Source organism: Chelonoidis abingdonii, chromosome 1 (genome assembly GCF_003597395.2).
Source record: "Chelonoidis abingdonii isolate Lonesome George chromosome 1, CheloAbing_2.0, whole genome shotgun sequence".
Taxonomy (NCBI): Eukaryota; Metazoa; Chordata; order Testudines; family Testudinidae; genus Chelonoidis; species Chelonoidis abingdonii.
In genome coordinates, this window is record NC_133769.1 from 347409371 (window position 1) to 347425341 (window position 15971).

The 15971-nt window shown below is 38.7% G+C and overlaps 1 protein-coding gene across 2 annotated transcripts in view; it reads right to left on the bottom strand.

Moving 5' to 3' along the window:
* Positions 1–15971, bottom strand: part of DEUP1 (deuterosome assembly protein 1) — a 95001-nt gene that overhangs the window by 42946 nt on the left and 36084 nt on the right. For both annotated transcript variants that reach the window (XM_075061741.1, XM_075061740.1), the window contains exons 7-12: positions 14640–14852; positions 8342–8487; positions 7574–7679; positions 5668–5865; positions 4875–4961; positions 1757–1956 (exon numbers count right to left, since the gene is read on the bottom strand). In XM_075061741.1, coding sequence (XP_074917842.1) covers positions 1757–1956; positions 4875–4961; positions 5668–5865; positions 7574–7679; positions 8342–8487; positions 14640–14852 — 950 coding nt within the window. The remainder of the gene's footprint in view (positions 1–1756; positions 1957–4874; positions 4962–5667; positions 5866–7573; positions 7680–8341; positions 8488–14639; positions 14853–15971) is intronic.

The window sequence follows — 15971 nt, forward strand, 5'->3', positions numbered from 1 at the left end:
GGGGAGCTGCCGCGGGGGGCGCACCTCAGGGCAGGGGGAGGGAACTTTCGAGTGGGGGGGCGTCTCAGGGCGGGGGCCTGGCGGGGGAGGGCACAAGGTGGAAGTTTCGCCTAGGGTGCGAAACATCCTTGCACTGGCCCTGCTTCCAGCCAATCAAGAGGAGCTCTCTGGAGGAGGGCAATATATAGATTGCATTTTGTCTCAGACGAAGGGAGACACTGATGCAGAGGGAAGCCAGGGCCAAAACAGTGAGCTCCAGCCAGCCAGAATTATTGGCTTTGGGTGGAACAGAGGAAGAGCTTTGGGTGTGGCTCAAGAACCAGAGCTAAGTATGTACTGTTAAATTACGGTTATGGACATTATGTGTGAGACTCATTGTGATTAAGGACTGTGAGGATTGTGTGAACTTTATTTGATGTTAAACCAGGCCCAGAAAGGGGTGCTGTAAGCCACAACTAAGTGAGTAGTACTTAAACGGGCTGGCAAGAGGGGGTTAATAGGGAGAGGGTTCTTGTAAAGCAATCCCTGGCCATAAGGGGGTGCAAGGTAAATGTCCACTTCACCACTACATGTATATTTTTGGTTTTTTGTTAGGAAAACAGTTTGGGATGAAAGGTGTTGGCCCAAAGTAGCCTGAACTTGATGATGTTCAGGGTATTCTGAAAAGCTCATCTTTTCACAGGAATTCAAAATTAGGAGAGGAGATGTCAGAGTGGGGAATTGTTGGAGGGAGATTTAAGCTTTTGAATTCCTTGATTTGCTGGTGGTGGGCCATACTGAATTGTACTGCTGTACTTTAGATATGTTTCAGTATTTTTATAGATAGATATACATTTCAGTTATGTTCTGGGTGCCCATAACAAATAGATATTTGCTCTTTTTTAGTGTGTATATACATCTAAATAAGTAAATGAAACCATAATTTCCCTTCATATTTGTATAACATAAGATGCACAGGTTAGTGTCAGAGATTCAAATGTATCCCCTGGAGTCATAAAAATGTGTTCCTGACTAACTTATCTCTGTGACTGCAGGGTGAAGACAAAGCTGATAAACTGCCAATTTTTATTGCTCAGAACAAACAAAAATATTTCTATTAGGATATTATCAAGGAAGATTGAAGTACCACACAAATTATGGTTGTGTATATTTTGATAATAAAATTCATATAAATATGAAAATTAGATATAGTCCTAAATTGTCTTGAAAATTGCCTCTGTTCTCTTCAGTTAGGCACCTTAGCACACACTAGAGTTCCTGCAGTATAAGCAGTGGACAAACAAAAATGAGAATTTTTTGTATAAGAGCAGATATCAACCCTAAAATTATAATTATAGTCCTGATTTATTGCTAAACTTATTATACCAGATTTCTGATGTTATTATATTGTAATATTGCCTGCAACTCAGAAACCAGGGTTTATATCCATTGGGTACAATTCTGCAATATTAAACACTTGCAGATTTCCATTGGCTTCCATGGGTCTCCAGTACCAGGTGCCAATGTACTTTATCTTCAAAATTTTTACTATTTGAGAAGAAACAGCAGAAAAATAATCTATAAATAATAAACATATGTTTTAATAATTTAAATTCTGGCCAAATTGTGCAGCCTTACTTGAACTAAATGTCTGTTGAGGTAGTGGGAGTTTTAAATGAACAAAAACGGAGTAAGGACTTCAGGATTTGACTCTTTCAAAAGACGATTACGAAACACTTATGGAAAAATTAATGTATCTTTGCAACTTAAATTTTACCTCTCTTCCTTTTCTTGCATTTCTAATTGGGTTTGCTTAATTTGCTTTGTTTCTCCATATCTATCCAGAGTAGCCAATATTGATGTTTCTGAATCACTCTGCAATTTACCAAGATTATTTCGTAACCTTTCATTCTCACACTCAAGTTCATGAATAGAAGCTGTGTAACTCTCATGTTCTGTGCTAGATAAATCTATAGTCTGTGGAAGAAAATAAAATTATCATTAAATGGTCATTTTTTCACTGAAACTAGAATTAATATTTTTAAAATGAAACACAAGGCAACACTGTTTGCTAAATACTTAGTTACCATATGTAATCACACACCATTCATAGTAAATAACACACCAGTAGAAGTGCCTCTAGAACAAAAATGGGAATAATAGCCTTTGAAACACAATGAAATTAAATTAGAATTTTTCCACAAACAATGCATTCAAGGCAGTAGAGTGGTAAAATTGTTCAGTTATTTGAATTATTCTCCTTGAAAAACCAAGCCATGAAAGTAATCCTTAGCTGCCAAAGCTTGCAGTTGATTTAACTGTATTTCTTCCTCAAATAATATTTCCACTAAAGAATAATAAGAAAAAATACACAAAGGCATTATCATACTATTTGTTTAAACGCTATATATAGTAGCAATACATTGGTGTCAAAGGCAAAACATCTAGAAAGACATGTCAGACTATTGATAAAAAACCTGGAGAAATCTTCTTAGACATTTGTTTATAAATAAACAGGCTTTCCTGGAGTTCAAAAAGATGCAATAGAAAAAAAAATGGTAACTGAGTTTAGAGATTGAAATCCATTCCAACACTACCCTCAGAAGTGACTTTGCAAGACTGTCATCATAAAAACTACTGTAAAATAATTTAGTTTGCAGGTCCAAAAGTTAATTGATTCAACCAAAATTACAACTAGTACAACAAAGAAGGTCTTGTTAGATTTTTGGGGTTAGAAGAATTCGAAAGGTGCAAAAGGGCTTATGAGTTAAAGGTTAAAATCTGCAAAATGCTGAGCACCTTCTTTATAGTTCTGCGCATCTTCAATCCCCATTAACTTCCACAGATAATGAGGAAGCTCTGAATTCTACTGGAGGTGTTTAGTACATCAAAGAATTGGGCTCTTACGTAACACAAATGAAAATCCATGAAGGAAATACTTCAAAATAAGCAGCTTTTTTGGGTCATAATTTTAGTAATTAACGTTGCAAATAATGTTTTTTTTTCTACTAATGAATAAATTCATCTGGTTCTTAAAGGGGAAAATGATCTATAGATTTCACTGATAAATGTTTAAAATAAATGTGTCAGTGGAAACAATATAGGCACCTACATATTTATATAGGCACCTACATATTTATATTTATAAAGGTTGGGAAGCTTCTCTATTATCCTGAAATAGAATGCCTTAGAATTTTTGGAAATGTTATAGATATGACATAATGGAGATGTACTTTATGTAAGATGGATCTTGTAAAACAGAAGTCGGCAACCTTTCAGACGTGCTGTGCCGAGTCTTCATTTATTCACTCTAATTTAAGGTTTCACATGCCAGTAATACATTTTAACGTTTTTAGAAGGTCTCTTTCTATAAGTCTATAATATATAACTAAACTATTGTTGTATGTAAAGTAAATAAGGTTTTTAAAATATTTAAGAAGCTTCATTTAAAATTAAATTAAAATGCAGAGCCCCCCAGACCGGTGGCCAGGACCTGGGCAGTGTGACACTGAAAATCAGTTTGCGTGCCATAGGTTGCCTACCCTGTTGTAAGATATCATTGGAAAGGTTATAATTTACTGAATGTGATTATCCAATTTGTATGCACGTATCATTTCTGTATCTAAAGTTAGGAATATGGAGGCAAGGGGAGAATCCAGTCTGAGACAGGGGTCCAGTCTGAAAGAAAATATAACTGGAACCCTGAACCACAGAATCTTTGCAACCTGCCTAAAATAACATTTAGGGTAAGAAATTACATTTTGTAACCTGTTTCTTAAATATATTTGAGCTTAACTTGCGTACTTTGGTTTATTTGCTCAGTAATCTGCTTTATTCTGTCTATTAACTCTTATATTAATTTAAAATTCACCTTTTGTAGTTAATATACTTATTTCTTTTTTATAACATAACCCCGTGTGCTGGAGGAAGCTTACTAGCTTGGCTCAGCAAGACAGGTACAAAGGGTACCCAGATTGCATAACAGGCAGGCTCAATGGTATCTCAGCACAACAGGGGAAACCAAAAAGGGGCAAACTGTCACAATATTTATGAAAGATTGTGATTTGGAGATGTTCCCTGTAGCGGAGTGATTACCTGCTCCTGCCCTGTGAGGCTTGAAACAGCCCAGGAGAGGGCTGTGGCTGGGGCAAGAAGCCTGGGCTGATTGGGAAAAGTAGGCTCTGCTGTGGCCATGCCCCAATCAGGCCCAGCTGGCCCCTATAAAAGGCTGTGAGCCAGAGGCCCAGGCAGTCTTCCTCTGCCTGTAGAGGGAGAAGGGCCTGGCTGCAGGGAGTTAGACACAGGGTACCTGAGTGGAGCAGGGCTGGAGAAAGGCAGAGGAGCTGGGGAGCTCCTGCCTGGAAAGCCCAGGCTGTGGCCTAGCATAAGGCCAAGAGGTACTGGGGGTTGCAGGGGGCAACCCAGGGGTGGGCAAAGGCAGCAGGTCCAAACCCCTTTGCCTATGATAAGTGGCTGATACTGCAGTCTGCCCAGATTGGTGGGATACTGCCAGGGGGCAGCACCCCAGTTAAAAGGGTACTGGGATCCAGGGAAGGACACGGGGGCCAAGAGAACAGGCGGATCACCATCCTGCAGTGGGTGCTCCTGGCTGGAAAAGAGCTAATTCCCAAGGACAACCAGCAGGAGGCGCTGCAGGGGTGAGTCCGCACGTGTACATTCCCTCATAAAAGACAACGTTATTAGTGTAGGAATTTGGAGATTTTCCATAGAGGCCAAGGTTGGGAACACTGCATGGCTGTATGCAAAAGCTCTCCAGTTTCTTTTATTAATGTCTTATTCCTTTCTCATTCACTGATTTGTTATTTAATGAACCCCAAGATCATTACAACAACAAACAAATAACTGCTTTGTATATTTCATAACACAAAAATTACCATGTATCTTCTAGACTGCAAATTTTCTATCATCTTCTTCAAATGTGTGTTTTCCAATCTGATAGCTTCATACTTCATCTCTGACATCTGAGGAAAAATTAAATTCTTAGTTGAACTTAACAATATTAGCTACAAAATATTCAGTATAGTTCTGTATAAGTTTAATTTTATACTTTACTCAAAACATTCATAAAGAATCATGACATTAATATAGTGAAAGTTTTTCTTGAAAGAAGAAGCATTAATTTCTCTACATAAGCAGAAAATCAGCACCTCCTAAATTTCAAGGGTTTGGGTAAGTTGTGTTTCTGCTACCCAGATGTTTTCAAATATGTGAATAAAGGATGGAGCTTATCTGTTTTTAAAACTGAAATTTACAATGCTTTACAATACTGCAAGATTAACAATCGAGCTTTACAACTGACAGACTTCTCCAAAAAATTTCATAAACATTCTTTAATCAATAGGTTAAAAAGAGTGGTCAAAATTAGACAAAATTTCTGGCTGATCTAATGAACAATTTAAATGATACAGTAGGTATAATAAAACCAGCAGGTATAATAAAACCAATTTTTCAAGATATTCTATGTGCTTAAATGTAACTACAGTACTGATGATCAAAATGGATTGTATGTTAAAATTACGTGTTGCACAATTGACGTTTCTGGTCCTTTATTGTTCGGGCACCATTTTGGCTCTATTTTAGTATTATTTCATAAAGCTTAAATATAATAGCAGGCCAATGAAAACAAAAGCACAAGTGTTTTGTTTTGTCTTTTGCTTGCTTGCATACCTGTTGTTTTGCTAACGATTTTTCTTTTATCTCTAACTCCATTTTTAACTTTCTTTCCAGAAGAGTAGCTTTCTCCATGATAGTTGCTATAGTGATCTCCTTCTGATGAAGCTCTTCTGACAGGTCAGAGATTTCTGTCCTCATTCTTTCCTGCTCAGAACTATGGGACTGCTCCTTGTGATAAAGATGGTCCCTTATCTGTAGCAGATGTGTTCCCAAAAGACAATGTTTATGCAGTATATAAGATCGCATCACTTATTACCTACTAGTGATTTTTTTCCTCTCCTATTCCAGTACACCAACTCTTCTAACCGTATCAGTGATTTTAAGGCCATTTTAAAATAAAATGTCTTTATGATTCAATGCAATTAACTTTTTTCTTTATTCAGGATCTTTTCACAATCCATAATTTATTCTTTAGATCACTTGTCTGTTTATCTGGTGTCAAAGGTGGTAGTAATATTTAAATTCACAACAACAACAACAAAAACAATAATCATAGAGTTTGTAAAAATATTAATTTTAAAAATTATACCTTAAGGCAAAAGGTATCTCTGCTGTCCCTAGCCTCTGTTTGTCAGACGGTGGTGATGGACAGCAGGAGAGAGATCACTTGATCATTACCTGATAGGTTCACTCCCACCTGGCATTGGCCACTGTCAGTAGACAGGATACTGGGCTGGATGGACCTTTGGTCTGACCCAGTATGGCCATTCTTACGTTAAATCTATTGAAAGGTATTACTTACTAAGACGTATTTACCTTACCTCTAAATTAATTTAGGCTGTCTTAAAAGCACTCACTTCACTCAAAATGAATCCACAGAAGCTCTTTATGAGAAATAATCACAGAAATAAAGAGCTTATGCAGTATTATGAAACAGAGCTCTTATTGGTATTAGCTATTACAGAATAAAAAGTTGCCACCAAAATCACTTTATGACAGCTACTGCTGCTATAATACATAACATTTAAGGTAATATTTTCTGCAAAACCTTCCTCTGTCTGGTACTCCAGAGTGTCTATAAAGAGATTGTGGGTCTCATAATCCTTCTGCCAGTAACAAATAATGCAATATCAGAAGATTTTCATATTACTTAGAAGCAAGAACAAAAATCAGCCAAACTACATCTGAATTTGTTTTAATTAGTATCCCATAATAATGCACATGATCAATAGTTGATATTTTCATTTATTAAAAAAAATAAACATTTTAGAACAATTAAATTTAGATATAAACATCTAAGGGATATATCTCATGTCAAAGTCACTATAAATCTCCTTCAGCAACCACATAGGCTGCTCCCAATTGCAGATGCTGCTGCTCACATCCCTGGTCAATGGTATAAGCTGTATGTGAGAAGAAAGGGCTGGGCATCCCCTACACACCAGAGAGAGTAACGCAGCCACATTTGGTATAGAGACCTGCCAAGCCATATGTCACCTCATGCCACAGCTATACTGACCTCACCAGGGTCCTGTATGAGCAGTATGGCACACAGTTCAACCAAAGAAGCCCTGCACTGAGCTGTGTTATGTGCATTGTATTCCAAAGTGCCCATGGTAACTTGCTCCAGCTGTTCAGCCAGTGCAGCTTATGTTTCAGACCAAATGATCTATGTAGGAGTTATTTCCATGACTGTGCCCCTTTGACATGGGTCTCTGCCTCTATTTGCACGTTTCACCCAGTTCTGGTGTTTGCCCAGTGCACAGTGGTGTTGAGTGTACAGCTGTTCTATTTCTTCTGGGAACACAGTACACACATAAGCCTCCTTCTTACCTGTGAAAATGCAGCTATTCTCTTATGCACTTTAGTGCATTCGTATAAGCAAGGTCATGATTTTGCCTTAATACTTAAAAAAAAAACCCCAAAAAACTCTATCAAAATATTTACAAATGTGAAATACCTTGTTTAGCTCTTTTTGCTGACTTTCCTGGTGTTGTTCCAAATGTAATAGCTCCGCTTTTTTGTTTTCCAGTTCCTGAATACATTGTGCATAGGCTGATTGAAGCCTTTAAATAAAAAAGTATTAATAATAATAATTATTAAGGGTCAAATTGTTCCCCGCATGAGAAAAACCCATGAAGCGGGCAGACAGTGCCATGAGCCACAGTTTTTTGCCTCACCATTCAATCAGGGAAGGGCTGCCCTCTTATGGAAAAGGTAGGAGATTTGGTCACCTAAACCAGGGTGGAGCTTGGTAGATCCATGGACCACCTGTCTGCTGTAAAAATCCTGAAATCACTTGTGAACCCACCTGTCATATAATGCCACATGGCTACAGCAAAACATACATTTACTAGCCTAGCTGTAAAAATCATACGAATTGTTGTCAGGGGGTGGGGGGTGTTAGAGAGTCTTGTTTTTTTAATCAATGCATTTTTAAAAACTGTGTTAGAGTACCTAGACCAAAGGAAAGGTGTTCCTTCAATCAAATGAGCATATAAAGCCATATAAAATAACTATTTTAAACAATTAGGCATCATGAAAACAGTTTAACTGAGTGTGTAGCTATTGATTACAATCTCATAAGATAAAATTACTAAAATATTAATTCAAACATGAATTTTATTTTCTAATCTACTCTATCTTTTAAATATATACCAAAGGGAAGAAAAACTTTATTTAGCTCACAAATTCTTTACAATGTAAATGATATCTTTCAAATACATACTTCATTTGATTTTCTTGGATGTTTTTACATTCTCCATATTTCAATAATTCTTTACGCAACTGCTGGAATTCCGCTTCCATCCCTCTCCAGACGGCATCATGTGACTGCAGCTCATTTCTCATCTCTGAAAGTCCTGCCTCCACGTTCTAAATAAATAAATGATTCAAATGACTCAATAGTGGCTTTAAATTCTGTGGTCTTGTAGCATAAATATTCTGACATATACTTTATATTACATATTTAATATGAATGTAAGAAGCAATTTTTATTTGAAAAATCGCTTTTATTCTGAGGCCAGTTCCTATTTTGGAGTAGGCACTGCTTTTTTAAGGTTTTCAACAATCAGTCTCTCTCTCCAGAAATGTCATTCAGAAATAAGATACTTAAAGTTCTTTAGGTCATGCATTACTAAGATGCGTTTATCTCTGACATATTCATAGGAAACCTTCTACAGCGTTATGGTAACTTCTCATTTTATTTAAGTTTTCCAAAACAGTTTCAGTTTGCTTCAGTGTGTTCTGTCTAGACCGTGAGTTCTCAACCTTGTTCTTTCTGAACCCTTCCCCCTCCGACACATGCTATAAAAACTTCATGACCCACCTGTGCCACAACAACTGTTTTTCTCCATATCCAGTATATTAAAAGCTGTATTAAATTGATAATTATACAGCTGAACACACACGTACACATATATAATATAAAAAGAAAAGGATACTATACGTACAAAAATAAAAACATGAATATATATATATTTTTTTACTTAATGTGAAACTTGTTGTTGGTGCTGACCTGCAGGCTGGGTGGCCCAATGAGGTAACACTGGGGGAAGAGGTGGGACTCCCTCCCTGAGCCCCACTACCCAAGGCTGAAGCCCAGTTTATTTTGGTTGACCCCCTGAAACCTGCTTGTTGCCCCCTAGAGGACCACAAACCCATGGTTGGGAACTACTGTTCTAGATCACACTCTATGATGCAGGATTCAGTGGCACCATTTAGTGGTATTTTATATTTTTCTAACATTGAGGTCTAACATTTTATATCCTTTGAATCCTGAATAAAGAGATTAGGTGGAGGTGAATGGCTCCAACAGACATTCTCTAAAAGCTTCCAGAAGCTTGCAGCATATGTAACTAGATTCCATATGTGGGAACATGCAGAGGCCACTTCGAAGTAGAATCTATCTAGCTAGAACATGCACTCATTCATCTCCAAAGCTATCTGCATCTAGTCAGAGATGACAGTTTATTTATAGCATCAACTATACAAGCTTTCAGACCATCACTATTGAGCTTTGCCCTTGGACTTCTCTAGTGTTGATCCTACTTCACCTTTCATTTCTTGGAATTAAAAATGTGACAAACAACTGACGTGTAAACATCATATAGCAATGAGCTTGGTGAAAGCTTGTTATGGGATTGAGACTGATAGGTGTGAACTCACCCGAACTGTAAGCAGAAGCCCCACGTAAGGCAAAAGGAGTGTGTGAATCTGCCCAGAAGTGAGCAAGCATGTGTGTGTGTGATTACACTAAAAAGCTGAGAACAGACAAGAAAAAGACAGCCTAAAGGAGCACAATGACTGATCCTGGAAGAAACCTGGGGAGAGACTTTTGGGTCAGAGAGTGCAGGCTGATAAGAGTGCTCTTGGTGCTGTAAGCAAAATAATCTGTTTATTGCTCTTTGATTCCTGCTGCATTCAGAGATCACAGGACGTTGTACATTCTTTGTAAATACACAAAACTGCATCAAGGAAATACCTAACACCAATTTCTACTCCCAACTGGAACACCCACAGGGCCCAAACTCAACTAGCTGCTTGGGTCAAAAAGGGCAACGGTAATATGCTTGAAATAATATCTATGTATAAGCCCTCATTATAACCAGCACAATTATGTTTTCAAATTATATGCTCATATTTTGGTATAACTTTTGAGCAATGGCAAAAAAACCAAATAGCGGATAAAAGAAACAAGGATGTTCCAATGGTGGTAGACTTTGCCTTTAATAGTATGCTAAGAAAATGTTAGTGTTTTTCATTACTTCTTTGTTTTATTTCAATACATTTAAAAGTGAAAAGAAAGCTTGTTATCCTTCAAAAATGACCATGGAAATTCACATCTCAGAAGAGTGAATCCAGAACAGCTATTGCAAGTGAGTCCCTTCAAAGGGTTTATTCCCCCAGAAGGGGGGGGGGGGGGGCTCAGATTAAAGTGACTTTTCTTCCAACCCAAAGAGGACTGTGGTTTTCTTTGCCTGAAAGGGTTGCTGAAGAGTGATGTGAAGCACTCCCTCTCTCCTGCAGGAGTTGGGCATACTGACTAAATTGTCACAGCCTTTGTTGGCTTGAGAAGGGTGGACCAAGCTTTAATAGCGTATAGGATCTCTACCATTTCAAAGTATTGTGCTACAACTCCACCACTGGGCTGGCCCTTTGTTTAAAGGGTTACAAGCTTTAGTTAAACACCGAAGTGCATCTCTGAGCATTTCCAAGTACAAATTAAATTTAATAAACTCTTAATAGAAGCTACAAGGACTTACTCATGGCTATCTTAGAGTTTGATTCTTTTAAGAATTGATTTTAAATGTACAGATGTATTGTCAGCATTTACTATAAATACCAGAAATTCTGCAAGACCTTCTAGTTTGGCTGCTGGATCCAGCATGCTTTTCAGCTAAATTCCCTGTATAACACTGTCATTGCTTCCAAAGAGGCAGGAAAGATTTGGATTCCGGGAATCTGACAGCTCCTTGTGAGGTGATAGTGAGTGGACACAAACCCAGGAAATTCTTATTACTATAATTAAAATCATATAACTCCTGCTTTGGAATTGAGCAGGAATGGATATTAAATAATAAAAGCAGTAGCAAGGTTTATAATTCAAAGAACCCAGAATGCAGCTATGTCTAAACCTTCAGCAAGCCAGCAGTTTTACTCACAAGCAGTACTTCATTTGTCCACTATGTGCCCTAACTAGACCATTTTGTTTTGATACTTTCAAAATGTTTTTATTCTAATTAGCTTAAATTTCAAACCAAAAAGACATTTCAAACTGGAAAACTGGATTTTTTTTGTGCTGAAAATATCAAAAGAAACATTTAGACAATTTCAAAACTTTTTTTTCTGAAATCTTCTTAATCAAATAATTAGTCAAAACCAACACTTTCCTGCAAAAAGTTTCAGTTTTGACTAATTAGTATTTTCCAAAATTTCCGACCAACTCTACTCAACTCTTCCCTGTACCTATTCAACTTCTTTGTTAGATGTGTGTGACTGAGCTGTCATGTAAATTCATTACCACTAGTGAATTCACTACCATCACCTGAACTATGGCCACGTCTAGACGACGCATCATATCGGTGCGTTAAAATCGATTGCTCGGGGATCGATATATCGCGTCTCATCTAGACGCGATATATCGATCCCAGAGCGCGCTTAGATCGATTCTGGAACTCCACTAAGACGAACGGAGTTCCGGATTCGACATGGCGAGCCGCAGACATCGATCCCGCGCGGTGAAGACGGGTGAGTAAATCGATTTTAGATATTCGATTTCAGCTACGCTATTCTCGTAGCTGAAATTGCATATCTAAAATCGATTTTATCTCGTCGTGTAGACCTGGCCTATGCAGACCTGCCAAGTGTCACACACACATACAGGCCACACCTCAAATATTTCCAGACCCCAGCTCAGACTGAGTTCAACAAGCTTCAGGAATGACCTTTAATCATGGCTTATGGTTGCTAAAGAACATAAAACTAGGCTGGGTCAGATCAATGGTCCATCCAGCCCAGTATCCTGTCTTCGAACAGTGGCCAATGCCAGATGCTTCAAAGAGAATGAACAGAACAGGGCAATTATCAGGTGATCCATCCCCTGTCATCCAGTCTCAAAATCTGACAGTCAGAGTCTTAGGGACACCTAGAGCATGGGGTTGCATCCCTGACCATCTTGACTAATAGCCTTTGATGGACCTATCCTCATTAACTTATCTAATACTTTTTTGAACCCAGTTATACTCTTGGCCTTCACAACATCCCTGGCAATTAGTTCCACAAGTTGATTGTGCGTTGTGTGAAGTACTTCCTTTTGTTTATTTTAAATCTGCTACCTATTGATTTCATTGGGGGACCCCTAGTTCTTGTGTTTTGTGAAGGCGTACAAAGAAGACTTCCTCATTCACTTTCTCCACATCATTCATGATTTTATAGACCTCTATTATATCCCCACTTAGTCCCGGTCTTTTTAATTTTTCCTCATATGGAAGCTGTCCCAAACCCTTACTCATGTTTATTGCTCTTCTCTGTTCCTTTTCCAATTTTAATATACCTTTTTTTGAGATGGGGAACCAGAATTACAAGCAGTATTCAAGATGTGAGCATACCATGGATTTATATAGTGGCATTATGATATTTACTGTCATATTATCTATCCCTTTCCTAATTGTTCCTAACATTCTGTTAGCTTTTTTGCCTGCCATTGCACACTGAATAGATGTTTTTAGAGAATTATCCACAATGACCCTAAGATCTCTTTCTTGGCTGCTGTGGCTCCTCCTGAGCAGGCAGCCAATTGTCCTCTGGCTCACTGCTCCTCTGATGGATCCCAGTGGAGGAAAAAACAGCCAGAAGGAGCAGGCAATTAATGGTGGGAAGGACAGAAGGTGAGGGGGGCCCAATACAAACCCCAGGCAACCCACCATAGTAACCAGCCAGTCCCCTTCATCCACGCTTCCTCTCTCCCTCATTCCCAATAGGACCCATATCTCTCCCAATCCTTCACCATCCCACTGGGCTCATCCCAACTTTCCCAAGATGCCCTCTCCAGCTCTTTCCTTCTTCCTCCCAGACACCTCCCTTACTATCTTCCTGGACACCCCCACAAACATATCTTCCCTAAGCTACTACCCATCTTCCCTCATGCAATGACTTTACTCCATCTTCTCCCTCTTGGGTACTCCCACAAACACAGCTTCATCCAGCCTCCTTTACAATACCACAGTTACCCCATCTTCTGTTCAAACAGCCCCATAAACCTCAGATATGGCGCAGCATCTCTCAGCCACCTCCTCCCATACAGCCTCCAGACCTTCCCACAAATCCACCTGCCACAGCTTACCTCCCCACCAAGGCAGCTCCAATAACCTTTCAGGCACCCACCCTCCTGCCACATTTACCAAGTTCTGTGCTGCTTAGATGTTAACCAGAAATGTATGTGTATATACAAATCATTTGCATACATGCAAATGATTTAATTAGATATTTGCAAATAATTTGCATAAATACACATGCTTGAGTCCCAATGATCCTGGCATATCTCCTCAAATGGAGGGAGACGTCCCAGGAGGAGAGGGTGAGAGGACGATCAAGGGAAATAAGTAAAAACTCTCAAGAATAAAGAAAATAAATACTAAATACTACATTAAATTAAACAAAACACTATAACTAACTGAAAACCAGAGGAAAGCTTGACCAGCTCTAACGTGGGCATGCTAAATACTCTGTCTGAGGCCTACGTGATTGAGAAGGAACTGAAGGCAGTTTGACCACGCAGCCCTACATAGCTGGCACTGCTACCGAAAATCACACCGAACTGGAGCACTCATAGAGACCCTAGTCACAGAAGAACTAAAAAAGATACCAGTAAGACTGCCTTCTGAGGACACCCTCCCAAGTTCTGGCACGGAAGGCAAGCTGAGGGAAAGCAGGGTATATTGCAGATGGGGCTGCAGTATATAGCACTGCAGAGATTCTGGACAGCATTGAATCCCACAAAACCAGGGGACAGGCTTCCGCAACTTCGGCAGGCTTCAAGGGTGGTGGGCAACCCTAATACCAGGTTGCGCTACCAGCTCTGCCTATTACAAAATATATTACCGTACCTTTTTTCTAGATACTTAGATACAATTTCATAGCATCTTGTGTACTATTCTACGTAAGCCAGACAAACAACATTCATGAAAGCCATTGATACACAAGATACAGTGAGTGAAGCTGGGTTTCTTTGGTGAAGTCTGAGGTGTAAAGTGTGAGGTATAAAACATAGACAAGAATAAAATAAAAGACAGTACTGCATATCAAAAACATTTTTGTTTTCTCTGGTGCGTCATTCAAAAGTTGGCACATCTGGAAGCACATTATGGTTTTGTAAAGAATGAATGTACTTTACATAATCATCCTCCATACAAGTGTTCCAAAGGAATTTTGAAAATGTATTCCTCAATAATTAATGCTTCCACATTAATTCCTTTAGCTTTATTCCATTGTAGTTATAAAGAAGAAATACCGTTACTAGTCATTACCTGGCACTGTGTTTGGTACACTGTTAGTTCTTGTTGTAGCTTTAGATTTTCCTCTTGTAACTTATTCCTGTTTATTGCTATTTCATTCACAGTTGACTTTAATTTTTCAATAATGAACTCATCCCTCTCAGTTTTGGATTGGCTGGAAGTAGCTGCATCTTCCTGTTTCTGGTTCTTATTGCTGATTTGGAATTGATAATTCTGTGTCTGTTTCTATAGAACAAGAAAATAATTTCAAAAACTATATTTTGTCCCTTTGGTCCAGTCCACTACCAATAAAATCAATAGCGGTCTTTTCATTAACTACAATGGGAATTGGATAGTCCACCACAGAGAGGCTTGTGCCCACTGGAGGATTTCCTTGCTGCTTCTCCAAAATACAAGGGACATTTCACTCTTGTCTTTATTGGGCCTCAAATCCCTTGCCCTCAGTGGAGGAATGTGGTTGAAACTCTGAAAAGTTAAGCTTGCAGAATTTCTCAAAGAGTTTTCCCTTCTTGTGCTTATTTCCCTAGAAGGGAAAGATATAGACAATAATGTGAGTAAATACTAATGTGAATGTAATGATATATTTGGACCACAAAGCTACAGAAAAATAATTAGTTGAGGGCAATTTTGCCCTCCAATACATTGACTTCAATAAGAGTTGTGTATGTGCATTTGAAGGCAGAAATTTGCCCTTCACTTTTAAGCTAAAAACCACACAATCCATATATAAAAAACCCAGTTAGTTACATAGTAACTGTGCTTCTCTGAGATGATTGCCCACATGGATCCACTCAGCTGCGGAATAACTGTACCTTCAGAATCTTCTAGAAAGTACTGTTACACAAGGATCTGAGCTGAGAGTATGATGGGATTGACCTCCAACCATCCTGCAGTCCCTTTTACTAATTAGGAAATCTTTGAAATGAAAGTTGGGGAAGGTGGGCAGTGTTTATGGATCCACAGTCACCTTGGAAAATCAGTTACTATGGTAACCACTTTCACTGTTTCAAGACTTGACCATGTGGATCCCCACTCCTGGAAGATTAACAAGCAGCAGTAAAAGCAGCAAAGAGTCTTGTGGCACTTTATAGACTAACAGATGTTTTGGAGCATGAACTTTCGTGGGTGAATACCCACTTCGTCGGATGCATGCAGTGAAAATTTCCAGGGGCAGGTATATATAAGCAAGCAAGGAGCAGGCTAGAGATAACGAGGTTAGTTCAATCAGGGAGGATGAGGCCCTCTTCTAGCAGTCGAGGTGTGAAAACCAAGAGAGGAGAAACTGGTTTTGTAGTTCGCAAGCCATTCACAGTCTTTGTTTAATCCTGAGCTGATGGTGTCAAA